This window comes from Gymnoscopelus braueri (assembly GCF_963280865.1).
Source record: "Gymnoscopelus braueri genome assembly, chromosome: 15".
NCBI classification, from domain to species: Eukaryota; Metazoa; Chordata; class Actinopteri; order Myctophiformes; family Myctophidae; genus Gymnoscopelus; species Gymnoscopelus braueri.
The window spans coordinates 7,769,836-7,796,139 of NC_137620.1; the positions used below are offsets into that span (position 1 = coordinate 7,769,836).

General features: G+C 41.6%; 1 protein-coding gene across 2 annotated transcripts in view; it reads right to left on the bottom strand.

Moving 5' to 3' along the window:
- lrch4 (leucine-rich repeats and calponin homology (CH) domain containing 4) overlaps positions 1–26,304 on the bottom strand; it is a 106,330-nt gene that overhangs the window by 26,677 nt on the left and 53,349 nt on the right. For both annotated transcript variants that reach the window (XM_080451517.1, XM_080451516.1), the window contains exons 2-9: positions 25,059–25,203; positions 21,592–21,721; positions 20,520–20,625; positions 13,719–13,965; positions 10,425–10,521; positions 9,573–9,687; positions 5,487–5,620; positions 4,070–4,125 (exon numbers count right to left, since the gene is read on the bottom strand). In XM_080451517.1, the coding sequence (XP_080307643.1) occupies positions 4,070–4,125; positions 5,487–5,620; positions 9,573–9,687; positions 10,425–10,521; positions 13,719–13,965; positions 20,520–20,625; positions 21,592–21,721; positions 25,059–25,203 (1,030 nt within the window). The remainder of the gene's footprint in view (positions 1–4,069; positions 4,126–5,486; positions 5,621–9,572; positions 9,688–10,424; positions 10,522–13,718; positions 13,966–20,519; positions 20,626–21,591; positions 21,722–25,058; positions 25,204–26,304) is intronic.

The following is a 26,304-nucleotide window of genomic DNA, read 5'->3' on the forward strand; positions in this document are numbered from 1 at the left end:
GAATTGGACTTTCTCTTGCAGCCGTCATTGTTCTTGGCTCCATTAGATTGTGTTGCTTAAAGCTTATGGGTACGGTCACGCATCTGCATCAGAAGAGTTGCAGCCGACTCATGCGTGTCGTCTTGTGGGTTGTGGGCAGTGCCCGTGGTGTGTAGTTCATTTGGACTTACATTGTTGTGGTGGCTCTCTCCAGTGTCCTGAGGGCACTGGCCTGGAATGCCCTGCACGCACGTCGCACAGTGTTATTATTATGAGGAGAGTGTGGAAATCTGACAATGGGAGAAGACCTCGAGAGGAGGCTGTTTGTAGCTAGAGTGGAGTCAGTACTGCTGTATGGGGCTGAGACATGGACCCTCACAGTGGAGTCAGTTACTGCTGTATGGGGCTGAGGCATGGACCCTCACAGTGGAGTCAGTACTGCTGTATGGGGCTGAGGCATGGACCCTCACAGTGGAGTCAGTTACTGCTGTATGGGGCTGAGGCATGGACCCTCACAGTGGAGTCAGTACTGCTGTATGGGGCTGAGACATGGACCCTCACAGTGGAGTAAGTTACTGCTGTATGGGGCTGAGGCATGGACCCTCACAGTGGAGTCAGTACTGCTGTATGGGGCTGAGGCATGGACCCTGCCTCTAGTACCCAGACACCCGGTACTAAAGGCAAGCAAACTGACACTGTGGGAGCCAACCCAGGACAAAGCCAGGAGGGGAAAGGGGAGCACCACCTACTGTAGAGCTCAAGACCCTGATGCTAGACAGGAGGGCAGCGATTCAGGAGTCCCGAGTTGCACTCTCGCATTGCATTGCTCACTTAAAACTACAAGCAAGGTCAGAGTTCACCAATGTTGAACTCCACGTTTCAGACTCATAGAAAAGCGTTGTATCAAAATGCTGCAAGTAACCGGACGCTCCACCCCCTTGCTCTAACATAGAACGTAAGTGAATGAGGCAAAAGCTTTTTTTCCAAGAGTTTTGGGAACACAGTTCTTTCTTATAATGCACAACAATACAGCTTCAATCCGTAACTTTTATGTTGCCTCTCTCTCTCTCTCCCGCCAAAGAGGTAACTGCAACAATGTCCGAACTGCAATAATCATGGAACCATAAGTCCAGGTGTCCTTCCAGACACCAGGATCTAAATGTCTCAATGGAAGAGTAGGGAGACCAGCTCCAAATCATATGGATTGGTCAACCCACTGATGAGGAATATGTACGGACGGACGGACGGACAGAGAGAGTTTTGTTCATTTAATAGTAGTATATCATGCCAGGTTGGGCCGGCAAATTCAACGATATTTTATAGTGGAAACTAATGTTGCATATAAAATATCACATGATGGATTGTGCAGTCCCTCCCGGCCTCCACTGACTGTGGGAAGACAGCAGGGGTTTGAAAGCGTTATTGTCAAACCTCACTTCATCATCAGTTCCTTCTGTCTCTGACTGTTTGTCTCTCAAACAGTTGGGAGAAAACATCGCTAGATTAACCCATTAAGACCGGGAACACATCTGTGTCATTTTCAGATTTCTTTGGCGATTCAAAAAATAGCAGATATACAAGCTCATAGCACTTATCACAGCGTGCCGCGCTATGAGCTTGTAGATCTATTTTTTGGGGACAAAAATCATGAAAATGTGTGCAAATCTTTGAATATACATAATTTTTTTTTACTCAAATCTTTGCTTTTTTGGGTCACTGGAACTACATATTTTGAGATGGGGGTCCACGGACAAATACATAACATTTTGGGGGTCTTTGACATGAAAAAAGTTTGAGAACCACTGATATTATAGCAAAATAAGTAAAACAAAAAAAAACCTGTTAGGATTTAGAAGACATTTGTAGGACCCCCCAGAAGTAAAGATTTGAGTTACAAATGCTCACTTCAAATATATATATATTCAAAGATTTGCACACATTTTAAGGATTTTTCCAAAAAATTGCAGATCTACAAGCTCATAGCGCGGCACTCGGTGCCGCACTATGAGCTTGTATATCTGCTATTTTTTAATAGCCAAAGAAATCAGAAAATGACACAGACGCGTTTTCCGGTCTTAATGGGTTATATACCTCGGTGTGAGGGGAATGAAAGCAGAATCAAGCTGAAATTAAACGGGAAAGCTTGGTTCTTGGGGAGACGTACAACGTCAATAGATACGCGTTCCTCGCGTCTGAAGACCGGGGGATATAGTCTCTATAGTACGTCGAGAAACGGACCGACAAGGGGGCGCTCCGCTCTGTCCAAACAACAGGAGTGGATGGCTTTCCTCCTCTTTGTAAAAAGGCTGAGTGTCTACTACAGTTGAGTTATGGGAACCGCGCCGTGTTGACTTTTCCCAGCTTGTCAAACACTCTGTGAGAGAGGACCGACCTCGTATAACAAGACAGGAGGAGGAAGAGAGGGAGAGAGGGAGAGAGAGCAACAGATAGAAAAAACAAGTCGTTGGAATCGGGCAGAAACCTCATATCTCCGTGACTTGAAAAGGAGAAAACGATCCAAGCACTTGAAAAATGAACGGCTGTAAAATCAATCTTTAATCAGTATTAGCTGTGATGAAGACCAGTTTGGTCGAAACATGTTGGTTTTTATATTTCTTTGTAATATATGATCAAAGTGCATTGATTTTGCGCCCCTCTCCTCTGTTCATTTTCGAGTGCTAGGATCGTTTTCTCTTTTTCAAGTCCTGCTTGATCCTAGAAGCAACACTTTTAACTCTATTTTATCTCCTTGGAGCACCTGGTTGATCTCTCTGTCTCTCATAAACTCCATATTACAACTTTTTACGTTTATTCATCACTTAATGCCCTACTTCACCATACAAGAGTGTCAAACTAAAGTAGTGAAAATAGCCGATCTACAAGCTCACAATGCGTCGCGATGCGACGCATTGTGAGCTTGTAGATCTGTTATTTTCACTATTTCGGAACATTTTCGTTCCGCTTCCTGAAAAGGCGAGGGTTTTGGACATGCAAGGTTTTCGGCCGTCAAAGAAGAAGTGATAAGGAAGGTATTGGGTCTTTTTCACTGTGGGAGTGACTGGCTTTGGCTGAGTACACAGATTCTGACCCCCGGTCAATACCCTCCCCACTGTACAAACCTCTACGTAACTGTCAGGAATACACACACACACACACACACACACACACACACACACACACACACACACACACACACACACACACACACACACACACACACACACACACACACACACACACACACACACACACACACACACACACACACACACACACACACACACACACACACACACAGAAGTGCACGTACATTACTTGTAGCACAGTCCACCGCGCCCATATTTCACTGCTCACACAAAAAAAATAAAGTGTGATTGTGCACACACACACACACACACACACGTGCACCACACACATACAGTAAGTAGAAATGACACACTGCCACGTTGCATTATTTTGGGTGAAGGCACAAACTCAATGTCAACAACAGTATAAGCGCACGCACACGCGCGCACACACGCACACTTGCACGTGCGTGCGTGCGTGAAACCACCAATAATGCGTGCAACCACCAATAACAACCACCGCGCGTGCACGGTGGTTGTTATTGTAGATGAGAACTGGTTCTTGATTCACTTAACCTGTTAAATACTAGAACAGTGTTTCCCAAACATTGGGTCGACTCAGGACCCATTTTGGGGTCGTGGACCCATTTGTATGGGTCGCAAACTAAGTACATGTCTCCCCCCCCCTTTTTTCCTACATTGTTTTTAATTATTACTTTTTTTTTAAGATCCCCCCCCCCCCCCAAATAAAAAAGAAGGAAAAAAAAGTCATAGTTCAAATAAAATCAAAAATCTAAGAAATTCCATAAATTAAAAACAAAACAAAAAACTTTTAAGTGAAAATAGCAGATCTACAAGGTCACAACGCGTTGCATACCTTGTATATCTGCTATTTTCACTTTCAACTTTCTCTTTTTGGGTCTCGACCTAAAAGTTTGGGAACCACTGTACTAGAACACACACACATACACAGACAGACACACACACACACACACACACACACACACACACACACACACACACACCTGTGTGTTGATGAGTCTGGGCTTTGGGACGGGGAGGACGGCATCTTCCTCTGCTCCTACAAAATAACAACAAAGTCACAATCAATCACCTCCGTCTGCATCTCTCTGTATCTAAGAAGAGACCTTGAACATGACTATGAGTATTGATGTCTTATCTCCAGACAAATATACAATCATTTGTAACTTTTTAATGAACTAAATGTCCTCTCTAAGTGCAACATTCAAGGGTGTGGCCTTACAGCACAACATTATTACCCATTAAGCTTTTCTATCTGCACCTGCAAAATAATGTGATTACACACAGTTGTATCAGTATGCAGTTATAGCGGACACATCTTGTAGCAATATGGTTATTTTTCTTTATAAGGTGGTCTGTTGCAAGTTACAGTTCTTCCATTAGCCATTGATTACATTATGTCCTGGCCCTCCATCTAATCACTTAGAAAAAAACGGTCCCAAGCCAAGACTTGCAGACAACGGTTATAGGGTTTAAGTACTGTCATAAGTGGTTAGGTAGAATCAACATAGATGCGTTTTAGGAAAATGTATTTCCATAAATCACAAATAATCTGACCACCAAACCCCACCATACACACAAACCGACATTTAAATAATAAATAAATGTGATATAAATGTATGATTTTCAGTGCAGAGTAGGGCTGGTAACTTTCCTCAGAAATGATATTCGAAATATACATATTTCCCCCATATTCGAGGAATATTCGAAATTCTAATATTAATTTACCAGCCCTAGTGCAGAGTAAGACTGTGTGTCCACCAAAGCCTTTGTTTCCAGGTGAAAAAGCAAGTCACTCGCCTAAAAACGCTTCCAAAACGCCCGAGTTGAAAATGTTTAAACTCTCGGCAAGCAGCTGTCTATTTTGCACAGCCCAAAGAAAATAGGCGCTCAGTGCCGTCATGCTCCTGGTGTTTTTCCAGTACAGCGTAAATAAATAAATGTCACTCCCATTGAAAACTATTCCAAACATAGGAAGAACAAAAGCTTTGGTGGACACACCTAAAGAGATTAATGAAGACTCTCCATGGACCACAGAGCATCAGCTCACATCACATTCACAAAAATCCCAAACTATGACCTTAATTAAGTCAATATTGTGCAGCTGCTTCTCTATCTGTTGAGAGAAGGAGTATCGTAGCTGTCGCGTGGAAAACGTGTATGTCCAAAACGGTCCCTTTTTTATAATCATTTTAAAAACATTAAGAAATAGTGAAAATAGCCGATCTACAAGCTCACACTTGTAGATCTGCTATTTTCACTTTTGTGCGACACTCTTGTATGATGAAGTAGGGCCTTAATTTACAAAAACAAGAGGTACAAAGTTGAAAAATGGAGGTACAGGGGGTTTCTGTCCGACAGCAACGATATGGAATGTCGAATAATAGAACAGACACGTACGGCAGGAGCAGGAGCAGCAGCAGGGGGTGCTGTGAGGGGAGGAGAGGGCGGCGACTCCTCCGTTCGGACCTCCTCGTCTTCCTCCTCCGTCACGCTGCTGTCTATAAAATCCACCTGTTCACTGTCACCATTCACTGGAGAGGAGAGGAGAGGAGAGGAGAGGAGAGGAGAGGAGAGGAGAGGAGAGGAGATTGTTAAAGACAGGGTGCCGTGATTTTCAGTGATTTTTTCCCCCCCTAAAACATAATCATCAGGTTGCTTATACTAGGAGGAAGATTTTTTTCTAAAAAGTGTACAGAAAGTGTTAAAATTTAGTTTTTATGTGGACACGCCTCCAGTATACCTGGTTCTCACCTTAGCACCTCCTCCACCACCTTAGCACCACCCACCTGTCCTAGTCCCTCCTCCTCCTCATGCCCACACCTGTTGTGCTATGATAATGATAAGGATAATTCCTTTTAACAGGACGTTCATGAAAGTCCTTGCGGTCTTGTTTCCAATGAGGGCCTGTGAGCAATTAGGGGTTAAGAGTCTTGCTCAGGGACAAATTTCATTTCATCGACACATATGCTGGCGTGGCCTGGAATCGTACCTGGGGCAACCAGGGCCTCTGGCTCCCTAGGTGGGCTCACTAACCACTCAGCAATGGCCGCCCCATGAGGGGGAGGGTATATTTTTACTACAGTATGTCACTAAAGGGCTGTTTTTCTATTGGCACGTTTGACCCTCAAGGTTTCAGCCTCCAGGAAGAAACTCAAAATAGTCAGAGAAGACATAAAACACCATAAAAAAAACAGCAGGGGGCTTAATGAAGTTCTATCAACCTGGCTCATAGACACATGAAAAACAGAAAAAGTGCAAAACCAAGGCACCACCTCTTTAATAACATTGAAGAATGTCCAGGAGGGTTACAATATGAATGGGACCTTGTTTACACAGATGGGGGATTTATTTAACTAGAGTTATGATGGTAACGTGTTTAACAGAGGACTCAAATCATGGTTAAAATCAAATCAAAAGAACTTGCATGAATAGATTTTTACTGGTTAGTGGAATGATTATGTTGCTGTAGGTACACAGTTGATTTTCGCTTAGAATGTTTAATTTAGTGTATTTGATTGGTTATTAGGTTAGTATTACTCTATTTAGAAAAGCCTCCTGTGGACAGGAGTTGAAAATGTGCACTTGAACGCTCTACAATGCATCTGGTTTGCAGTGGTGTAAAGCAACTAAGTACATTTACTTAAGTACAATTTTGAGGTATTCTTTACTTTACGGAGTATTTACAATGTTCACTTTTACTTCTACTCCACTACATCTCAGAGGCAAATATTGTACTTTTACTCCACTACAATTATTAGAAAACTTTAGTTACTAGTTACTTTGCAGATTTGGATTATTATTACAAAACATGCACTTCAGCCTTATATTTCATTTCTGCATGCTACAACACTGGCATACAACGGGGAGTCTAAATCAGGTCTTTCTTCTGTCTCGTACAGCGGCTCTCTCTCTCTCTGGGAGGGCAGGGGAGGTCCCCGAAAGTGGGTCATGGGACGTTCCGATGGTGACGGGCTCACGGTCAAAGAACAACTTTAATAAAGGGCTGAGTGTTGTGAGTGTGTCTTTTTTTAGAAAAAAGATATTAAGGCCTGTTTCTGTTGCTGTGTTCGATGCATAATTCAGTTCCTACTGGAATACTTGGCCATTCTTCCCCCGACCCCAGTCTACGCTTATTTATTGTATGAAGAGCATTCTCCTCTCTGTACGGCGGAGCTTGGCCTAGAAAGAAAACTACAGACAACTCTTCTTGGCCCGATTTCTGGACGCCATCAGCAGCCCTGGAGGACTGCATGCAATGCATGCTGGGTACTTGAGGAGTCTCTAAATACAGCCGTGAGAAGAGGAGAGGACTATTCTATGCCTCTGCCCTCCGTTAGCGATAGCCAGTGGTGGGAAAAGTACTCAAATGTTTTACTTAAGTAAAAATATCAATACTGCAATGTAGAAGTACTCCGTTACAAGTAAAAGTCCGGAATTCAAAATTTACTCGAGTAAAAGTACAAAAGTATTGGTATCAAAATGTACTTAAAGTACCAAAAGTAAAAGTACTAAAATGTTTGAAAATAGCCTATCTACAAGCTCACAACGTGTCGCGATGCGACACGTTGTGAGCTTGTAGATCGGCTATTTTCAAATAGCCCATGTAAAAAATAGGGCTAAAGTGGTCAATGTAGGTTTTATAATGTAATGATTTATATCTGCAAAGTAACTAGTAACTAAAGTTTTCAAATAATTGTAGTGGAGTAAAACATTATTTGCTTCCGAGATGTAGTGGAGTAGAAGTAAACGTATAGACAATTAGAAATACTCCAGTAAAGTAAAAGTACTTCAAAATTGTAGTTAAGTACAGTACTTTACTGAGTAAATGTACTTAGTTACTTTCCACCACTGGTGAGAGGCATATCTCAGGAACACCCTGAGGGTCACTTCATGACATTTGGCACAAACGACCACTTGGACTCAAGGATGAAGTGATTAGAAGCAGGTGGTCAAAGGTCAAGGTCACTATGACCACTCACAAAAAAGTAAATTAACCCATTAACACATTGAATGCATATCGCGTAGATCTACGCGAACCTATTTAAAGCCGCAGCGTGCCAGTCGCGTAGATCTACGCGAACCGCCGATTCGCGTTGAAAATTTTCCAGGTGCACTTTCGGAATTTTTTTATCCATTTCCGGTTCCGGTTTCATGACCAAAAACAGAATTATTTGGGATCCGGTTTTGACTTTCACGTCGGCTCCCATTCTAAAGCGCACACTGAAACTCAATTCTCTTCCTGTAGTTTTTTCTCCTCGCATATCACTGTTTAACGTAATCCGCTCTAACTACAATCATGGAAATCCGTTTGACATGCGGTTTTCACTGGGAGATACAGTGAGATGTCGCCGATGTAAACAGACCGTGTACGGCTCAATCTTAAGGATTTTAACAAGATCTATGGCGACATGAAAAAAACAAAAAAACAACAATAACACGTTGGCACTGGTGAGTACATTATGAGATTAACCTCTGGCGGTCAATGTGTTAAGACCTGGAACGCATCTGTGTCACTTTAGATTTATTTGGCTATTCAAAAATAGCAGATATACAAGCTCATACTGCTATTTTTGAAAAATCATGAAACTTATTTTTTGTTGATTTTTTTCAAAAAATTGTGAACATTTTTAAGAATTGCCTCAGGTCTTAATGGGTTAAATTCTATATGAGAGTGGACAGACGTGGATGTAAACTGCAACTGCCTCAGGCATAGAACCGTAATGCACTATTTATCACAGAGGCGTGGTTTGTTGATTCCACAACTACTCTTACCACTACCGATGACTCAATCCCCAACTGTCTATTGGCAGTTGATCTACCGGGTGTGTGTGTGTGTGTGTGTGTGTGTGTGTGTGTGTGTGTGTGTGTGTGTGTGTGTGTGTGTGTGTGTGTGTGTGTGTGTGTGTGTGTGTGCGCGTGTGTGCGTGTGTGTGTGCATGAGATCGTGTGCTTTCTTCTGTGTTTGTGTGTTGGAGCTTGTGTCATAAGAAATATGTATAGTACACACTCAATACATCTTTATACAGGGTTCACGATACAGCTAAATCACGGTTGTAGATCACAAACACATGAACGTAGGCATGTTGCCATGTTCTCGCTAAACCTCCTTGACTGTCGGGATGGGTGCATGCCACATGGGTGCTAAATGCCCTGATCCGTTCGATTCCCCGCTGGTCGGACTATTTGCTGAGTGTCATCCCTCTACTCTCTCTCTCTCTCTCCGCATTTCCTGTCTCTCACTGTCACTGTCAAATGAAGGCTCACAAAAACAACAAACTTCCTTGATTGCAATCGGAGAATGTGAAACATTGTCCCGGCCTAATTGGGGTGACAATGTACGAGTACTGTACAGACTGCCAAACCCTATCCTGTCACCTGAATGTGTGTGTGTGTGTGTGTGTGTGTGTGTGTGTGTGTGTGTGTGTGTGTGTGTGTGTGTGTGTGTGTGTGTGTGTGTGTGTGTATACGTGTGCGCCTCCTCACCTTTGGCAGCCTCCAGTGGGGTGGTGTCCTCCTCCACCTCCTCCTCCAGATTGCGGTGGGGGTCCCTGCTCCCCTCGGCCAGACGCAGCGAACGCTCCGAGAAGTCGTCCGCAGACTGCCCACACACACAGACAGAAGAAACGTTTATCACGCCGTGTCCCGTTTCACAAGTGTGTGTGTGTGTGTGTGTGTATGTGTGTGTGTGTGTGTGTGTGTGTTAGAGCCAGATCAATAACTCGCTGATATATCGACTTTTGTGACGACATCGGTATCCGCTATTATTCCACTGATGTGTGCCAATTTAAAACAGATTTTTGTCATTATAGGCAAACATAGCTAATCTAAAATATCAAATCTATAGGCCAGTGTGTTAGAATTTTCCATTAAAAAAAGAAGAAAAAAAAAACCAATTGATTGGAACAAATTTTGCACTCTGTTTTGACGCCATTCATGCGAACGATCGTGGGTTTGAACCCTGCCTAGGGCATGCGGTCGCAATGGGTTTCTAACGCCCAAATCAAATGGGTTCTGAGCCAAGTGCACCGGATATAGAAAGATGTGCGGATTTGAAATCGTTGAAAAATAGGCTTCATTGTGTGTGTGTGTGTGTGTGTGTGTGTGTGTGTGGCAGTCCTAAAAGGTTGGTACCTCGTTCAGAGACCATCTCTTGTTGTTCTCTTGTTAATGTATCCCTTTGTCAACTCTGAGGATATACAAATGTAACCAAATGGACCCGTACGGGTCCATTTGGTTACATTTGTACATCCTCAGAGTTAAATTAACACTGAAGGATTTTAACGCGTATACACATTTTGTGTGTGTGTGTGTGTGTGTCATTAAAAAGGGCCGTACCTCGTTCCCAGACCATCTCTTGTTGCCGCTGTCCACGCTGTTGAAGCCAGAGTCCAGACCGCCGAACTGCACCGAGAACAGCTCCTGATCGGACAGACTGCATAGCAGAGACACACACACAGTTTTGTGTTATTATACTTGCGTGGATAACAACATTTTTGGGACGGCGATTTTATCTTTCTAAAATGACATTTTAGAAAGATAGCAGATCTACAAGCTCACAACAGGTTGTGCGTTTATAGAGCAGCTATATTTCGGTGCATGACAACGTGGCATGCAACTAAGTATAAATCATGTTTAACTCTGAATTCCAACCCCATAAACCTAACCTGTAAAATGTCTAATCCTGATCCTAACCCCAAATAAAACTACTAAAATTATAGACAAAATGTCCTTAGTTTTAGTTTTTCTCGTTGATTGTCCAACAGTAACTGAATATATATATTTTTGAATAGTATCTTTTGTTGAGTTTTTATTACACAATACTTACTCCGACCTTTTTGAATCCTGCACCTGACAAATAACCCAAAGTATGAACAAAACTAAAACTAACACTAAAATGAATACAAACTAAACTAAAACTAAGCGTTGTCACACAAATAAAAACAAATACAAACTAGCAAACCCGCTCCAAAAAACGAATTGAAACTAACTGAACTAGAAAAAAAAGTCAAAACGAACTCGAACTAAACTACAATGAAAAATCCAAAACTATTATAACCTTGGCGGGGACATGGCATAGTAATACAAACACACACACACAGAGGAAACACATGGTTTTCTAATCCATTACCTCTCTCCCCTCGGCACCTCTCCTCTGCTTCTCACATGGAACCCTGTCTGTCTGACCGTCGTCTAGAAGGTGATCCGTTACGCCTCATCAATGTTTCATAAGAGAGCCATTCCTTCCCTTCCCTTCCTGTCTCTAATCTGCTGTCTCCTTTCAGTTCCCTGTGTTCTCTCTCTCTCCACTGACACGTCTCTCTCTCACTGTCTCTCTGTCTCTCTCTCTCTCCCTTGAGATGTCTTTATCTCTGGCTGTCTTCCTGCGTTTACAGTAAGTACAGTATGTGCAACGTGTGCAGGAGGTGATTGTGTTATTGTATAGCTGAATGAAGGGCAGGGTTCTGCAATACCGTAGACCGGTGGTTGTCAAACTTGTTAAATTCAAAGACCCCACACGTGGAACCAAACGGACCCAGACCCGTCCATTTGGTTCCATTAGTACACTCTCAGAGTTACAGACCTGTAAGGGTCCATTTGGTTCCATTTTTACTCTCTCAGAGTTACAGACCTGTATAGTAAGTGTCCATTTGGTTCCATTTGTACACTCTCAGAGTTACAGACCTGTAAGGGTTCATTTGGAACCACCACAAGGAACCCTGAGGGTTCCCACTTGGAGAACCACTGGGATATAGACTTATATTCTATAAAGTTCCATTTCCACCTCTTCCTTCTTTTAGGAGCCCAGGAAGAGTAGATGATGTTCTGCATTATCAGCCAATGGGGTTTTCCCAATAAACTCAAACCAAACTCAACTCTTAATGCCAATTGTGTTCACTGAGTACTAGTCCATTCAATCCAGGAATGCATCTGTGTCATTTTAGATTGCTTTGGCTATGAGCTTGTAGATCTGCTATTTCTTTTTAAATCGTTAACATTAGTGCAAATAATTGAATATATATATATACCGTATATATATATATATATATATTATTATTATTAGTGTGGTTGCCCTAACAGGGCAACCAGACTATTGTTCTTGATAAACTGAAGCACGCAATACTTTGGCACGCTACTCCTCCCACAGTTTATTTTTCCCAATTTAGTGCCATATGTGAAAGTGACCGGTCTCACCGGGAATCGTGTGCTATCATTTTGCTAAGAGATTGGTTACATAGTTTAATTGATATTGATTTATTAGTGCATTAAATTTCCCCATCCACTTTAATGGGAAAATGAAAAAACTCCCATTCAAGTATTTATTTCTCAGAAACCGTAAGGGCTAGAGTTTCAAGATTTGGAGGGGTGGTTCATGATTTAGTCCGAAATTATTAAAAAAAGAATTACACCAGTCGGCCTCATGGTGGCGCTATAACAGCCCACTTTACGTTTTGGCCTATAACTCTTGAACCGGAGGTCGTAAAAAAAAAATATTTTTTTCCCTAGATTCCTTGGGTCATGACGCATTTGTGTCAGGATAGATTTTCCGCCATTTAGAATTTTCTTCAAAACACACTTTTAGCTCCTCCTCCCACATATTTTGTCCAAATTTCACAAAAATCGGTACACACACTCTCTAGACCCATGCGATAAACATATCCAAACGGCATTTTGATAGTCCTTACCGTTCGTCCGTAATTGGCTTCCAAAGTTAGTGGGAGGAGCCCGTTTTACCAAAAATGCCAAAAATCACGAACGAAACGTCCAATCGATCCCAAATTTGAATCACATGTCGAGGGTGGTTTAGTCAACAAATCCCCAAAAGCATTTCCACTTTGATCGATAGGGGGCGCCACAACTGCGCAAAACGTAACCGTTTGATGCAAAAACATGATTTTTGGGGGGCTCAAAATGAAAAGCAGGTGATATCAGGAGTTACATGACGATGTCATTGGCCCGCTAAATTTGTGGGAGGGGCCTATTTATTTAGTGGGAGGGGCCTATTTCTTAAAATCAAAACGCCATGTATCACGAACGCAGGATCCAATCGGCACCAAATTCGAATGGCACGTCGCACGGCCTCCGACGGTATTCCTCCAAGCGTATTCCTCAAGTCCCGGCGGCGGCGACCCGCGACCGGCGTCGGCGCAACCACACTTTGCAATTGCCCTGAATTGCGACGCGTCTAGTTATTATTATTATTTAATTTTTTTCAAAGCGAGCATCTTTATCTCAAATCTTTGCTTCTGGGGGGTTCCCTGGAACAACATTTGCTCCACGGCCAAATACATTTTTTTGGGGGTCCTTGACATAAAAAAAGTTTGAGAACCACTGATGTTATAGCAACATACGTGTTTTTCAAAAAACTGTTAGGATTTAGAAGACATTTGTAGAATCCCCAGAAACAAAGATTTGAGTTAAACATGTTGGCTTCAAAATAATATATATATTCAAAGATTTGCACAAATGTTTTTTTCAAAAAATAGCCCATCTACAAGCTCATCTACAAGCACTCTGTGCTGCGCTATGAGCTTGTATATCTGCAATTTTTCAATAGCCCAAAGAAATCTAAAGAATGACACAGATGCGTTAATTAGGCTTAACGACTTCCACGTCCACACATCATCTCACCAGCTGTTGAAGGCGGTGGGCCTCAGGTGCGTCTCCAGCTCCTCCTGGCTCCTCTTGCAGGCCTCCACGTTGAGGTACTTGAAGATGTGGTACTTGCCCTTGGAGCAGATCTGCGCGGGGGGCAGCTGCAGCGGGTTGTTGTCCAGCGTGATGCTCTGGAGGTGCCTGAGGCGCCGGTAGCACACGGGCACGTGGGAGATGCGGTTGCACGACACGTCCAGGCGCACCAGCGGCAGCTCGGCGATCTCTGCGAATGGGAAATCGGTGTTTTACGTGTTGGATAGAAACTAAGTACATTTACTCGAGTACAGTACTTAAAGAGCATTTTTTGAGTAACTGTACTTTACTTGTATTTGTATTTTTGGATACTTGACTTTCACTCTATTACATTTCAAAGACAGATATTGTAATTTTGACCCCACTACATTTCTAGGAAGGGAAAAAGTACATTATGATTTAACCACTTAAGACCTATTTCAAATAGTGAATATAGCTGTCTACAGCAAAGCAAAGCATTGATATTAAAAACTAAATGTACTTTGAAATGTGTACCATCACATCAAACACACACAGACTAACTTTTGTCACCACCGTCCCAGAACCGTATCAAAATAGTTTAACAGTCCCAAAAACTATTATTAATATGTATTTACATTTTGCTGGTGAAAGTTACATGAGTGCATATGGTGCGTGATATTAAATGTTCAGTTTGCCATAAATAGTCACTGTTTCGTTACTATCATCACTGACTGTGTTCAAGGGCTTTTGGGGAGAAATGAAACTTAGAACTCACTTCTTCTGCTTCGAACGAGAGGGTTTTTAGAGGGGATTTATTGTGTGTGGGCCCGATTATTCATTAGTTCTTCTTGGCTTGAGCACTTGCTGTGTACAGATAATGTTCAATTGAAAATAAACAAACAGAAGACCAGTGGTGTTAAGTAACTAAGTACTCTTACTCAAGTACTGGACTTAAGTACAATTTTGAGGTACTTTTACTTTCCTGGACTATTTTACTTCTACTCCACTACATCTCAGAGGCAAACATTGTACTTTTACTCCACTATAATTATTTGAAAACCTATTTTATAACTAGGCTATTTTGAAAATAGCCGATCTACAAGCTCACAACGCGTCGCATCGCGACTCGTTGAGAGCTTGTAGATCTGCTATTTTCAAACATTTTAGTACTTTTACTTTTAGTACTTTAAGTACATTTTGATACCAATACCTTTGTACTTTTACTCAAGTACATTTTTAATTCCGGACTTTTACTCGTAACGGAGTACTTCTACATTGCAGTATTGATACTTTTACTTAAGTAAAACATTTGAGTACTTTGTCCACCACTGCAAAAGACACAGGCATAAAAGACAGAAGCATAGTTGGGAGTTGAGAGTTTGCAAGTGCTACTTCTTTATGTGGTAAAACAAAAAAAGAGTCCAAATTGACGCAGTCAGTTGACCTATTTTCTATCTTTCTTGGCTTGGAGCCAGGTGATCTGGAGCAACCGCAGAATTTGAATGAGACAACATGCAGCATTTGTGGGAAAGAAATATCCACTGCGGGAGAACTATGTCCAATCTTAGATATTACAAATTAGGCTTTAGATATTCTATTGTTTAGGTATTAGACTTTGGTAGTAGGCATGTGTTTTTTTTGGGGGTGTTTAGACAGTGGTGGGAAAAGTACTCAAATGTTTTACTTGAGTAAAAGTATCAATACTGCAATGTAGAAGTACTCCGTTACAAGTACAAGTCTGGAATTCAAAATGTACTTGAGTAATAGTACAAAAGTATTGGTTTCAAAATGTACTTAAAGAACCACAAGTAATAGTAATCAAATGTTTGAAAATAGCAGATCTACAAGCTCGCGACACGTTGTGAGCTTGTAGATCGGCTATTTTCAAATAGCCTCGGTATAAAATAGGTCTGAAGTGGTTAATGTAAGTTTTATATTGTAATAATTTATATCTGCAAAGTAACTTCTGTAGTAACTAAAGTTTTCAAATAATTGTAGTGGAGTGAAAGTACAATATTTGCCTCCGAGAAGTAGTGGAGTTGAAGTAAAAGTACTGAAACTTTTGAAACACTCCAGTAAAGTAAAAGTAACTCAAAATTGTACTGAAGTACAGTACTTGAGTAAATGTACTTCGTTACTTTACACCACTCGGTTTAAACTAGGCATGGTATTCTTAAAATGAGTTTTTAGGCAGTTGTATGTTCTCTCTGTTTTTGTCAGGTTGTAGCTGTGTTGTATTTTGTATGTGGAAGTACGGATGGAAATTAGCTTATCGCTAAATCCGGCATATTTACATCATATCATGTTTATTGATTGAAATGTTCATTAATGTGCACTGTGCCAGAAATAAATAAATACATAAAGTAAAGTAAAGCCTCATCCATGATGGCGACGCTCAAAAACAAAAGAACAATCGATCGCATTAGGATTTACAAGCCACCCTCTCTGTCCTGTCACCGTAGATAAGTGGTTCTCAAACTGTGGGGGGAACAGGGGGGTCGCCAAATAATTTTAAGATTAGCTTAATGTGCATCATTGTTTTCTCACTCAACAGTAAACAATCCAACATACAGTATAAGTGTATGCAGGGTGTCTGCACATTTCTAAAGTGACAATTTAAGGACGTTAAGGCCTTTTAAATGAAAACAACATTTCCACAATATTTATCTGTGGAACCGAGACAATCATGATATAATGCCTCAACTCCTACTCCAAGTGCTTGCCAGGGTGGGGGGGTATATGATTATTTTAGGGGGTCGTGGCCTGAAAAGTTTGAGAACCACTGGCATAGATAATAGTTTGGAAGCTGCTGTAATTGGAAAAAAACTACACTTTTGAAGAGTTCACTGCCTGTAATCTAGACATGGCATATAAGAGGTTAGCAGGTCTCATGCTTAATTAATGCGAAAAGAGCCGATCTTACAAGCGTCACAACATGTAGTGAACTTTTACTGTAGATGACAGACATAATTATTCAGCGGGTCTGGAGTTTGGGCAGTGTGACAGTGATATGCACAGTCAGCTCTGTACCGTACCGCGTCCCACTTAAGATTAATGTTCGTCCCAAATACATATTTTATTGTTGTCCCCCGGAAGACGGGACATCATTAAGTCTCCAGCCCTGACATGAAAATGTATTTTCATGAGTTTCGTAAACCTGACTATTGCAGTTGTTTTTCTTTCAGGAGCTGTAGCATTTTTTTAATTATTTATTTCCAGGGGACTAAATGGCAGTTTGTTTGTTCACCCCCCAAAAGATGGGTTATGACCCTAAAAGTGTGTAATGAGACAATGCTAAAGAGTTAAAGGAGTAGTTTACCCCAAAAAATACTTATTTTCTAACAATTACACACCCCATGAAACATTGAGTTTTTTGTTGTTGTTTTTGTCGAATTCCTAAGCCAATAATTTGATTACCGGCGGAAAAGACAATAATGTATCCGGTAGGAGACTCAACGGAGTCTCTTTGAGTCTCCTGCCGGATACACACCCGGTCATCAAATTATTGGCTCAGGAATGCGTCAAAAATGAAACAATCTCCTGGATTTCATGGGGTGTGTAATTGACAGAAAATAAGTAATTTTTTGGTGAACTATTCCTTTACAGAAGTCTTGTAACTTTATACAGTATCTAAGGATTTCATTTTCTTGTTGTTCTACTGTAATGTCTCAAAGTGGACCACAATGGAAACAAGCTTCGGCTTTTTTGTGTATAATCTACATAGTTTTTTTTTTTTATGGTGACATTTTTGTGATTTTTTAATAAAAGTATTCTATTCTACAGTACCACATGGCTCAGAATTTTCTGTTGGAAAACCGTGACACATTGCGTCTCTCTATGTGGGCTGTTTTGTAAATAGCGGTGTAAACTAAGCCGCGCGGTATGGAACCGCGTCTTTCCATAGGAAATACTTTGGCAAGATCTACGAGCTTGTAGATCTGCTACTTTTGATACTTTTGTGGGACGCTGTAGTATGATCAAGTAGGACATTCATTTACGAAAATAAATAAATAAAAGTTAGAATATGGAGATCAGAGGTTTCTGCCCCGACAACAACCATATCCAAACTTCATGGAGAAGGTAACATTCCAGGGCCCTGAGGAATACAAACTAAACCATGGAGCTCATTTGTGGTTTGGCTACTTAACCCATTAAGACCGGGAACACATCTGTGTCATTTTTAGATTTCTTTGGCTATTCAAACATAGCAGATCTACAAGCTCAAGCTTATGAGCTTGTAGATCTGCTATTTTTGAAAAATCTTGAACGTTTGTGCAAATCTTTGAATATACACAGTATATATATATAACATTTTTTACTCAAATCTGTGCTTCTGGGGGGTCCCTGGAACAACATAGTTTGAGATGGGGGTCCCCGGCCAAATACATAACATTTTGGGGGTCCTTGACATGGAAACGTTGGAGCACCACTGATACAGTAACATACTGTTAGGATTTAGAAAACATTTTTAGATATGTATTTGGCCGCGGACCCCCATCTCAAAATGTTTTGTTCCAGGGACCCCCCCCCTGAAGCAAAGATTTGAGTTACAAATGTTCGCTTTAAAAAATATATATATCAACGATTTGCACACAGTTTCACGATAAAAAAGATAAAATAGCAGATCTACAAGCTCATAGCGCGGCACTCGGTGCCGCGCTATGAGCTTGTAGATCTGCTATTTTTTTAATAGCCAAAAAAAATCTAAGAATGACACAGATGTATTCCCGGTCTTAATGGGTTAAGCTGTGGGTGCTGAGGTTTGTGGTCACTGTGTGTGGACCTGGGGTTGGGTAATGGTCTGTATTCATATTCATTTACTCTTTGTAATGAGCTAGAGACTGCATGTGTGGTTTAAGGGGATAAGGGGTATGGGGGGCAGGGGGGGGGTCCCTATTCTGGGGGCGATGAAAGTAGGTGAACGTTTTGAACGAAAACGTCCTTTCTACAAAGCTCACATTGTGTCGCGTTGTGTGCTTGCAGATCGCCTATTTTCCGCCAAGAGATATGGTGTATGGGGGGGGGAGGGGGCCTAGTATAGTCCCCTGGGCGACTCCGGTCATCAAAGTCTATAGGGTTTAACCCTTTCAATCCGGGAACGCATCTGTGTCATTTTTAGATTTCTTTGGCTAAAAAAAAGTGCAGATAAAGAAGCTCACCAAGTGCCGCACTATGAGCTTGTGGATCTACTGTGTGCAAATCTTTTAATATATATATTTTTTAAAGTGAACATTTGTAACTCATATCTTTGCTTCTGGTGGGGGTCCCTGGAACAAAATATGTTGAGATGGGGGTCCGTGGGGGTCCGCGGCCAAATACAATTTTTGGGGGTCCTTGACACGAAAAGGTTTGAGAACCACTGATATTATAGCAACATAAGTTTTTTTCAAAAAAGAAAACTGTTAGGACTTAGAAGACATTTGTAGAATCCCCAGAAGCAAAGATTTGAGTTAAAAATGTTCACTTTAAATATACAAAAATGTTAATTGCTATTTTTGAATAGCCCAAAGTATAAAATAATGGTTATAGCAAAAAAGAAAAAAAATGAAATGACACAGTATGCGTTCCCGGATTGAATGGGTTAAGTGGTCAAGGAAATGGGACTTTACGGTAAGTCACACTCAGACCAACTGATAGATATGCTTAGTGCTTCACATGATGAATAGTTGATGAGCCTCACTAATGAAGGATGCTATCTGCAGCTAAACGTGTACAGATGCTATACCGCTGGAAGAAAGCTTCAACCCTTTTCACGTCAAGGTCCATTATTTATTCGGCATTTGAGCCGCGGAACCACCGTTTGATGAGATTTAGATTTAGACTCTCAGACCCAAGACTTAGAATATTTTGTTGTCGTTGGATAAGATTTTGTCCACAATTCCATGCTGTATTGATGCTGGTACCAATAGGAGAGATAACAGTTGATCAAAATAACAATTCTTCTACATTCTCTAATTGTGTAGACTTCTTGTAAATTAAGTAATGCAGATGTTTTAACAATAATTTAACTCTTGAGAGTTTAAAATGAAACCAAATGGACCCGTAAGGGTCCATTTGGTTTCATTTTACGCTCTCAAGAGTTAAAGATCTAATAAGGGTCCATTTGGTTTCATTTTACACTCTCAAGAGTTAAAGATCTAATAAGGGTCCATTTTGTTACCAACTCTCCATCATTTAGCTGGGGACCACCTGGAACCCCCTCAAGGACCACTGGTGGTCCCCGGACCACTGGTTGAGAACCACTGGTCTACACCCAGTTGTTCTTTTTTAATCAAATATTGTTTTGCTTTTTATCCCTAACATCTCTCCCCAAATAGTCGTTCGTTAAACCAATTGATTCCACCCCTCACACACTTGAGTGTGCTGTCACTGCTGTTGCGTCCTGCCGGCTTCATCCGCCAGTGAGGAGCCCCCACCGGGAGGGGACGTAGAGGCCCCCCGTCCTAGTACTCCTCCTCCCGCCCAACCCTCCCCCCCGCTGAGAGGTGCGGCCCCCGGCCCGTATAAATATCAGCCTCCCCGCCCGGTCAATAGACCATATTCACACGGCGGCCATGTTTCTATTAAGTCAATGAAGTGCTCACTCAACGGTCCTGCGTACCACCTGTTTCTAAATGTCACATAATGCAGGGGGCAGCGGGACATTGCGTTACTGAAAACGAGCGCTTCCAAACTCTGACACATGGGGAAATAATCACCTGCACGGAATGTATTGACAGAAAGTAGTTCATAACATAATCTACAGTGGATTTTTAAGAAACAAAAACTTTGCAGTTTGTGTACCTTCAGGCAGCGTGGTGAGCTGGTTTCTCCGCAGGTTCAAGTCCCGCAGACTCTCCAGCTGGCCCAGCTCTGCAGGTAAACTCTGCAGCTCGTTACAGCTCACATCCTGCGAGAAGAAGAAGAACACAGAACACCAGTGGATCAGTAAACACCTCATTTAGGCTCTTTCGCGCGACGCCGTTTGCTCGCAGAGTGGAATAGCAGACAAGCTCACAGCGGGTCGCGGCTGTGAGCTTGTAGGTGTGCTGCTCTCGGCGCACGCCTCCTTTGCGTGCTGAGGTATGAATCGGGCTCAACCGTCTCCATTACTTTTAGTAATCTCTCGTTAAGTCAGACAACTCTTACGCAATCTGTGAATGCTACAGAGAAAGGTTGCGACAGAAGCTGTCGTCTTGTTTGTAATTTCCTTTCACAACAATACATTTTAAAATATCTATAAAACGCACGTTAGAATTTCAGATTCTGAGCATTTCTAAGCAGCAAGCTAGACAGGCTTCTACCAATTGTATTTCCAGTAGAACTTATTTACCTGACATCAAAGGCGAAAACAGTCTGTCTTAAAGGAGTTGTTCACCCAAAAAATTACTTATTTTCTATCAATTTCACACCCCATGAAGCCATGGATTTATTTTTGTTTTTGCGGCATTCCTAAGCCAATACTTTGATTCCCGTCTCCTACCGGCTAATGTATCCGGTAGGAGACACAAAGTAGATTATTTGTGTCTCCTACCGGATACACACCCGGTCATCAAATTATTGGCTTAGGAATGCTACAAAAACAAAAATAAATCCATGAATTCAAGGCTTCATGGGGTGTGCAATTGATAGAAAATAAGTCATTTTTTGGGTGAACTCCTCCTTTAAGAGACTCTTATTTTAGAGACTGAGTGTAAACAGTAAACTGTGTGTGTGTGTGTGTGTGTGTGTGTGTGTGTGTGTGTGTGTGTGTGTGTGTGTGTGTGTGTGTGTGTGTGTGTGTGTGTGTGTGTGTGTGTGTGTGTGTGTGTGTGTCTGTGTGAGTGAGTGAGTGAGTGAGTGAGTGAATAAATGAGTGTGTGTGTGCATCAGTTACCAGCTGTCGGAGGTGTGTGAGGGTGCGTATGGAGGCGGGCAGGGAGGACAGCTTGTTGTTGCTGAAGATGAGCACTCTGAGGAGGGGCAGCTGACACACTGCTGCTGGGAGGCTGGACAGGAGGTTACGACTGGAGGGGAGAGAGAGAGAGAGAGAGAGAGAGAGAGAGAGAGAGAGAGAGAGAGAGAGAGACACGCACACACATATACATGGATTAAAGCTAAATAATATCTCAAGACTGAAAATGTTCGTATGACCAAGTCCTAACGTGCGATTTGTGATACCGTGTCAAAGGAACCCCCCCCCCCCCACACACACACACACACACACACTAGCACCGTTTCCTAAACAATGTACCCATTACATTTTTATTGTTATTACACAATACTTATTCTGACCCTTTTGAATCCTGTAACTGACAAATAAAGTATGAAAAAACTAAAACTAATAAAAAAGAAGTAAAACCTAAAACTAAGCAGTTCCAAAAACAATGTAAACAAATAAAAACTAGCAAATCTGGATTAAACTGAATTAGAAAAAAAATAGAAAAAAAGCTTATTTTCCAAAACTATTATAACCTTGACACACAGACACAGTGATGTCATTGTGGAGGTATGCACCTGGACCTTCCACACACACACACACACACACACACACACACACACACACACACACACACACACACACACACACACACACACACACACACACACACACACACACACACACACACACACAGGTGTATTAGATTTCAAAGGTTCACCTCTGACACAAGCCTGTTTGGTAACTCTAGTGGCTTACATTTGAATATTTGGTGCTGGTGTTTGTGTGAACGTCATGCCAGCACACACTCCTATGTCTGTGTGTGTGTGTGTGTGCGTGTGTGCGTGTGTGCGTGTGTGTGTGTGTGTGTACTGTGTACGTGTGTATGTGCAAAAATAGGGCTGAAGTGGTTAAGAGAGAGACAGACAGAAATGGCATGGTGTGTAGTTCAAAGACCTTTTGTCTACACAATAACTAGTACCTCCCAAAATACATCCTATTTTACCAGCCAGCGTGCATGTTAGAATAGCACAGGACTTGTATATCGTTGCTGTCGGCCGGAAACCTTGTATCTCCATATTATTATATATAACCGTTCAAATGTTAAAATAGCCGATCTACAAGCTACGCGTTGCGAGCTTGTAGATCGTTAAAGTCATTTAACATTTTTAACTCAAATCTTTGCTTCTGGGGGGTCACTGGAACAAAACGTTTTGAGATGGGGGTCCGCGGCCAAATACATATCATTTTGGGGGTCCTTGACATGAAAAAGTTTGAGAACCACTGATTATAGCAACATAATAAATAAAAAAACTGTTAGGATTTAGAAGACATTTGTAGAACCCCCAGAAGCAAAGATTTGAGTTACAAATATTCACTTCAAAACAAATATATTCAAAGATTTGCACAAATGTTCACGATAAAAAAAAAAAATCGTGAACAAAAGACTTATTAGAGTCTCGTAGAATCTGAGAAAATTGTGCCACAGCGATAATCAGTTCCATAGTTATTGGCAGTTGAATGTAGCTTGTATATCTGCTATTTTTTAATAGCCAAAAGTATACGATAATGGTTGAAGTGGTTAATATCTAATATGACTTGTTAACCAACAACATTCTTGGTAACCTGCTACACAGGGACTTGCTAGCATGCTAATGCTAACTTGGTTCAATTTTACAACGTAGACATTCAGCCATGCAGGCACTCTCTCATCCAGAGTGATTTACTACTAAGTTGCAACATCAGAGGAAATGACACGGACCCTAGTCAACAAACCACAGGGTACACAGACACATAATTACAGTGCAAAGAGGGAAACACTGGAGTGCTTCAAAGAAACCAGGATACCAGCTACAACATCAAACCTGGCATCTGTCTAAAATAACATACTATCTCATTTAACCACATAAAAAAAAGGTGATATTTCTGTTACGGTAAGTGTTTAAAATAGCAAGTGAAAGTGATTACGTTTGTGTGGGTTTTTAGGAATATTGTCGCTTTTTATTTTCTTTAATAAATCAGTGCTATTGAACACCCTTTACGCCTGTGTGTGGGCTTTTACAAACAGTGAACCGACGAAAAGGATTAAAAAGCGCTTCTGACTAAACCTCCTAACTCCATTAGGATCCTCCAACTGTCCCAACTCCAACTCAGTTTTTTTCCGCAGAAGAGGAGTACAGCCAAAGATCACGTGATCACAACACAATCAAGATGATTTATTAGGAATTGCGTTTTTGGCAAAAAACAAGCTACACTCAACTGCCAATAACTATGGAACGGATTATCGCTGTGGCACGAATGTTGTTTTCTCAGATTCTACGAGACTCCACCACGCCTTATAACCCATTAAGATCTGTGTCATTTTAGATCGCTTTGGGCTATTCAAAAATAGCAGATATACAAGCTCATAGCGCGGCACAGAGTGCCGCGCTATGAGCTTGTAGATCTGCTATTTATTTATTTGTACGTGATTTTTTTTTTCTTCTTCCAAATCTTTGAATATATTTTTTTCAAAAAACTGTTAGGATTTAGAAAACATTTGTTTTAGAATGGGCCTCGGGTCTTAATGGGTTAAAGCGTTCGGCGGGTGGGATCGTTGTGAAGAATAATATTCTACGATCTTTCAAAGGCTAGTGAAAACTCTCAGAATCAAAGGCAAGGGCAGCGATAGACGATGTTTTAACTATGGCGGTTAATTAGTTAAATGGTCCAAAACCTCCAAAACTCCACTTGAGCTGGATCTGGGTAAAGTGATGATAATATAAGGACACATGCAAGTATCTGACCATGTATGTTGTCTTGTTGTATTTCCTGAAAAGTTCATTTTTTGGACATAGTTGGTTTCTGAGCTTGTGACTAAATAATAACCACATTAGCTGGGTTGTGAGCTTGTAGATCAGCTATTTTCAAATCCCCAAAGTATATATATAGGTTTAAAGCGCTCATGTGGCCTAATAGTCGCCTAGTCTTTTGGGCTTGTTCTCATAGACCTAGTTGCTTGTTTCTCTCGCGAAATCTGGCAACACTGGTGATGTGTAGCGCGGTGGTTCTCAAACCTTTCTCATGTCAAGGACCCCCAAAATGATATCCATTTGGCCACGGACCCCCAGCCCACCTCAAAATATTGTGTTCCAGGGACCCCCAGAAGCAAAGATTTGAGTTGAACAAAAAATATACATATTCAAAGATTTACACCCATTTTTCACGATTTTCCCCAAAACAGCAGATCTACAAGCTCGTAGCGCGGCACTCACGAGCTTGTAGATCTGCTATTTTTGGAATAGCCAAAGTGCACAATAATGGTTAAAAGTGGTTCAAATGATTGTGACGCTGTATTAACACATTTAGCTGGGGACCCCCTTGGTCAAGGACCCCTGGGGGTCCCCCCGGAACGCCACTTTGAGAACCAGCGGTGTAGCGTTTACCTGAGGTTGAGGTAGGTGAGGGCCTGCAGCTGGCACAGGTTGGGGGACAGGGAGCGCATGCCATTGTGGTACAGGATGACCGTCTCCAGAGAGATGAACTGGCACAGCTCCTCTGGAAGCTCACACAGACGGTTCTTGGACAGGTCTGAAATAAACACACACAAACACACAAGCAGTGTTAATTTAATTTCGTCGACTAAAACTGTGACGAAAAATGCTCGTCGACTACCTTTTTTACATTGACGAAAACTAAACAAAAACTAAGCTATGGTGACTAAAACTAAGACTAAATATATTGACAATTTCGGCAACGAATAAAAACTAGACGAAAATGTTAGGGAGGGACTGTTAGGGAGAAGAGAGCCAGTAGAACTAAAAGACAAGTCATTTAATGCTTGTTTGCATGCTGAAAATAGCAGATCTACAAGCATTGTAAAATCAAGTGTAAAATCAGGCATTACGGTGCCATCAAGGCACCGCTAAAATGCATTTTAGTCGACTAAATCAACTGTAGATTTAGTCGACTATAACCTTATGATATTTAGTCGACTAAAACTAGACGAAAACAAAAACATTTCAGATGACTAAATATCACTAAAACGAAATGAAGTTTTATTCAAAAGACGTCGCGTTTGTTGCTATCAAAATCAACACGGCATACAAGGATGCTTATTTTATTATACTTGTGAGGAGCAGATATACAAGCTCACGCGGCACGTCGCTTTGTGCCGCGCTGCGAGCTTGTACATACGTTTCTTTGAAAAATCACCCTCTGGGGGGTCCCTGGCACAAAACATTTTCAGATGGGGGGGGGGGGTCCGCGAACCACTGGTGTAGCTAACGCCAACTCAGGACTCCCTAAATCTCTGCCTGAGGACAATTGTCCTCAATGTCTATTTCTCTAATTCTACTATAGTTGCGCCACACTCACACACACACACACACACACACACACACACACACACGGCCAATTACTTGCAGTTCTGCTGACAATTCAGCCTCTATACACTAGACTTTTTCTTCAGAGCAGTCTGAACACCCCGTGGCAAGAAATAGCCTCGTCGCCACGAGGGACAGACCAGGGGATCCGAGAGAGATGGATTATATAAATGTAGTGTAACCAGTAAAGTTTACAACACTGATCCACCCTGTCTGTAACTTTTTCTGTTCTTCCCCCTGGATCTGAGCTGATAAGAGAGCCTGAAGGTCAAAGAATACACATTAAACCAGAAACGGGATGGGGTCA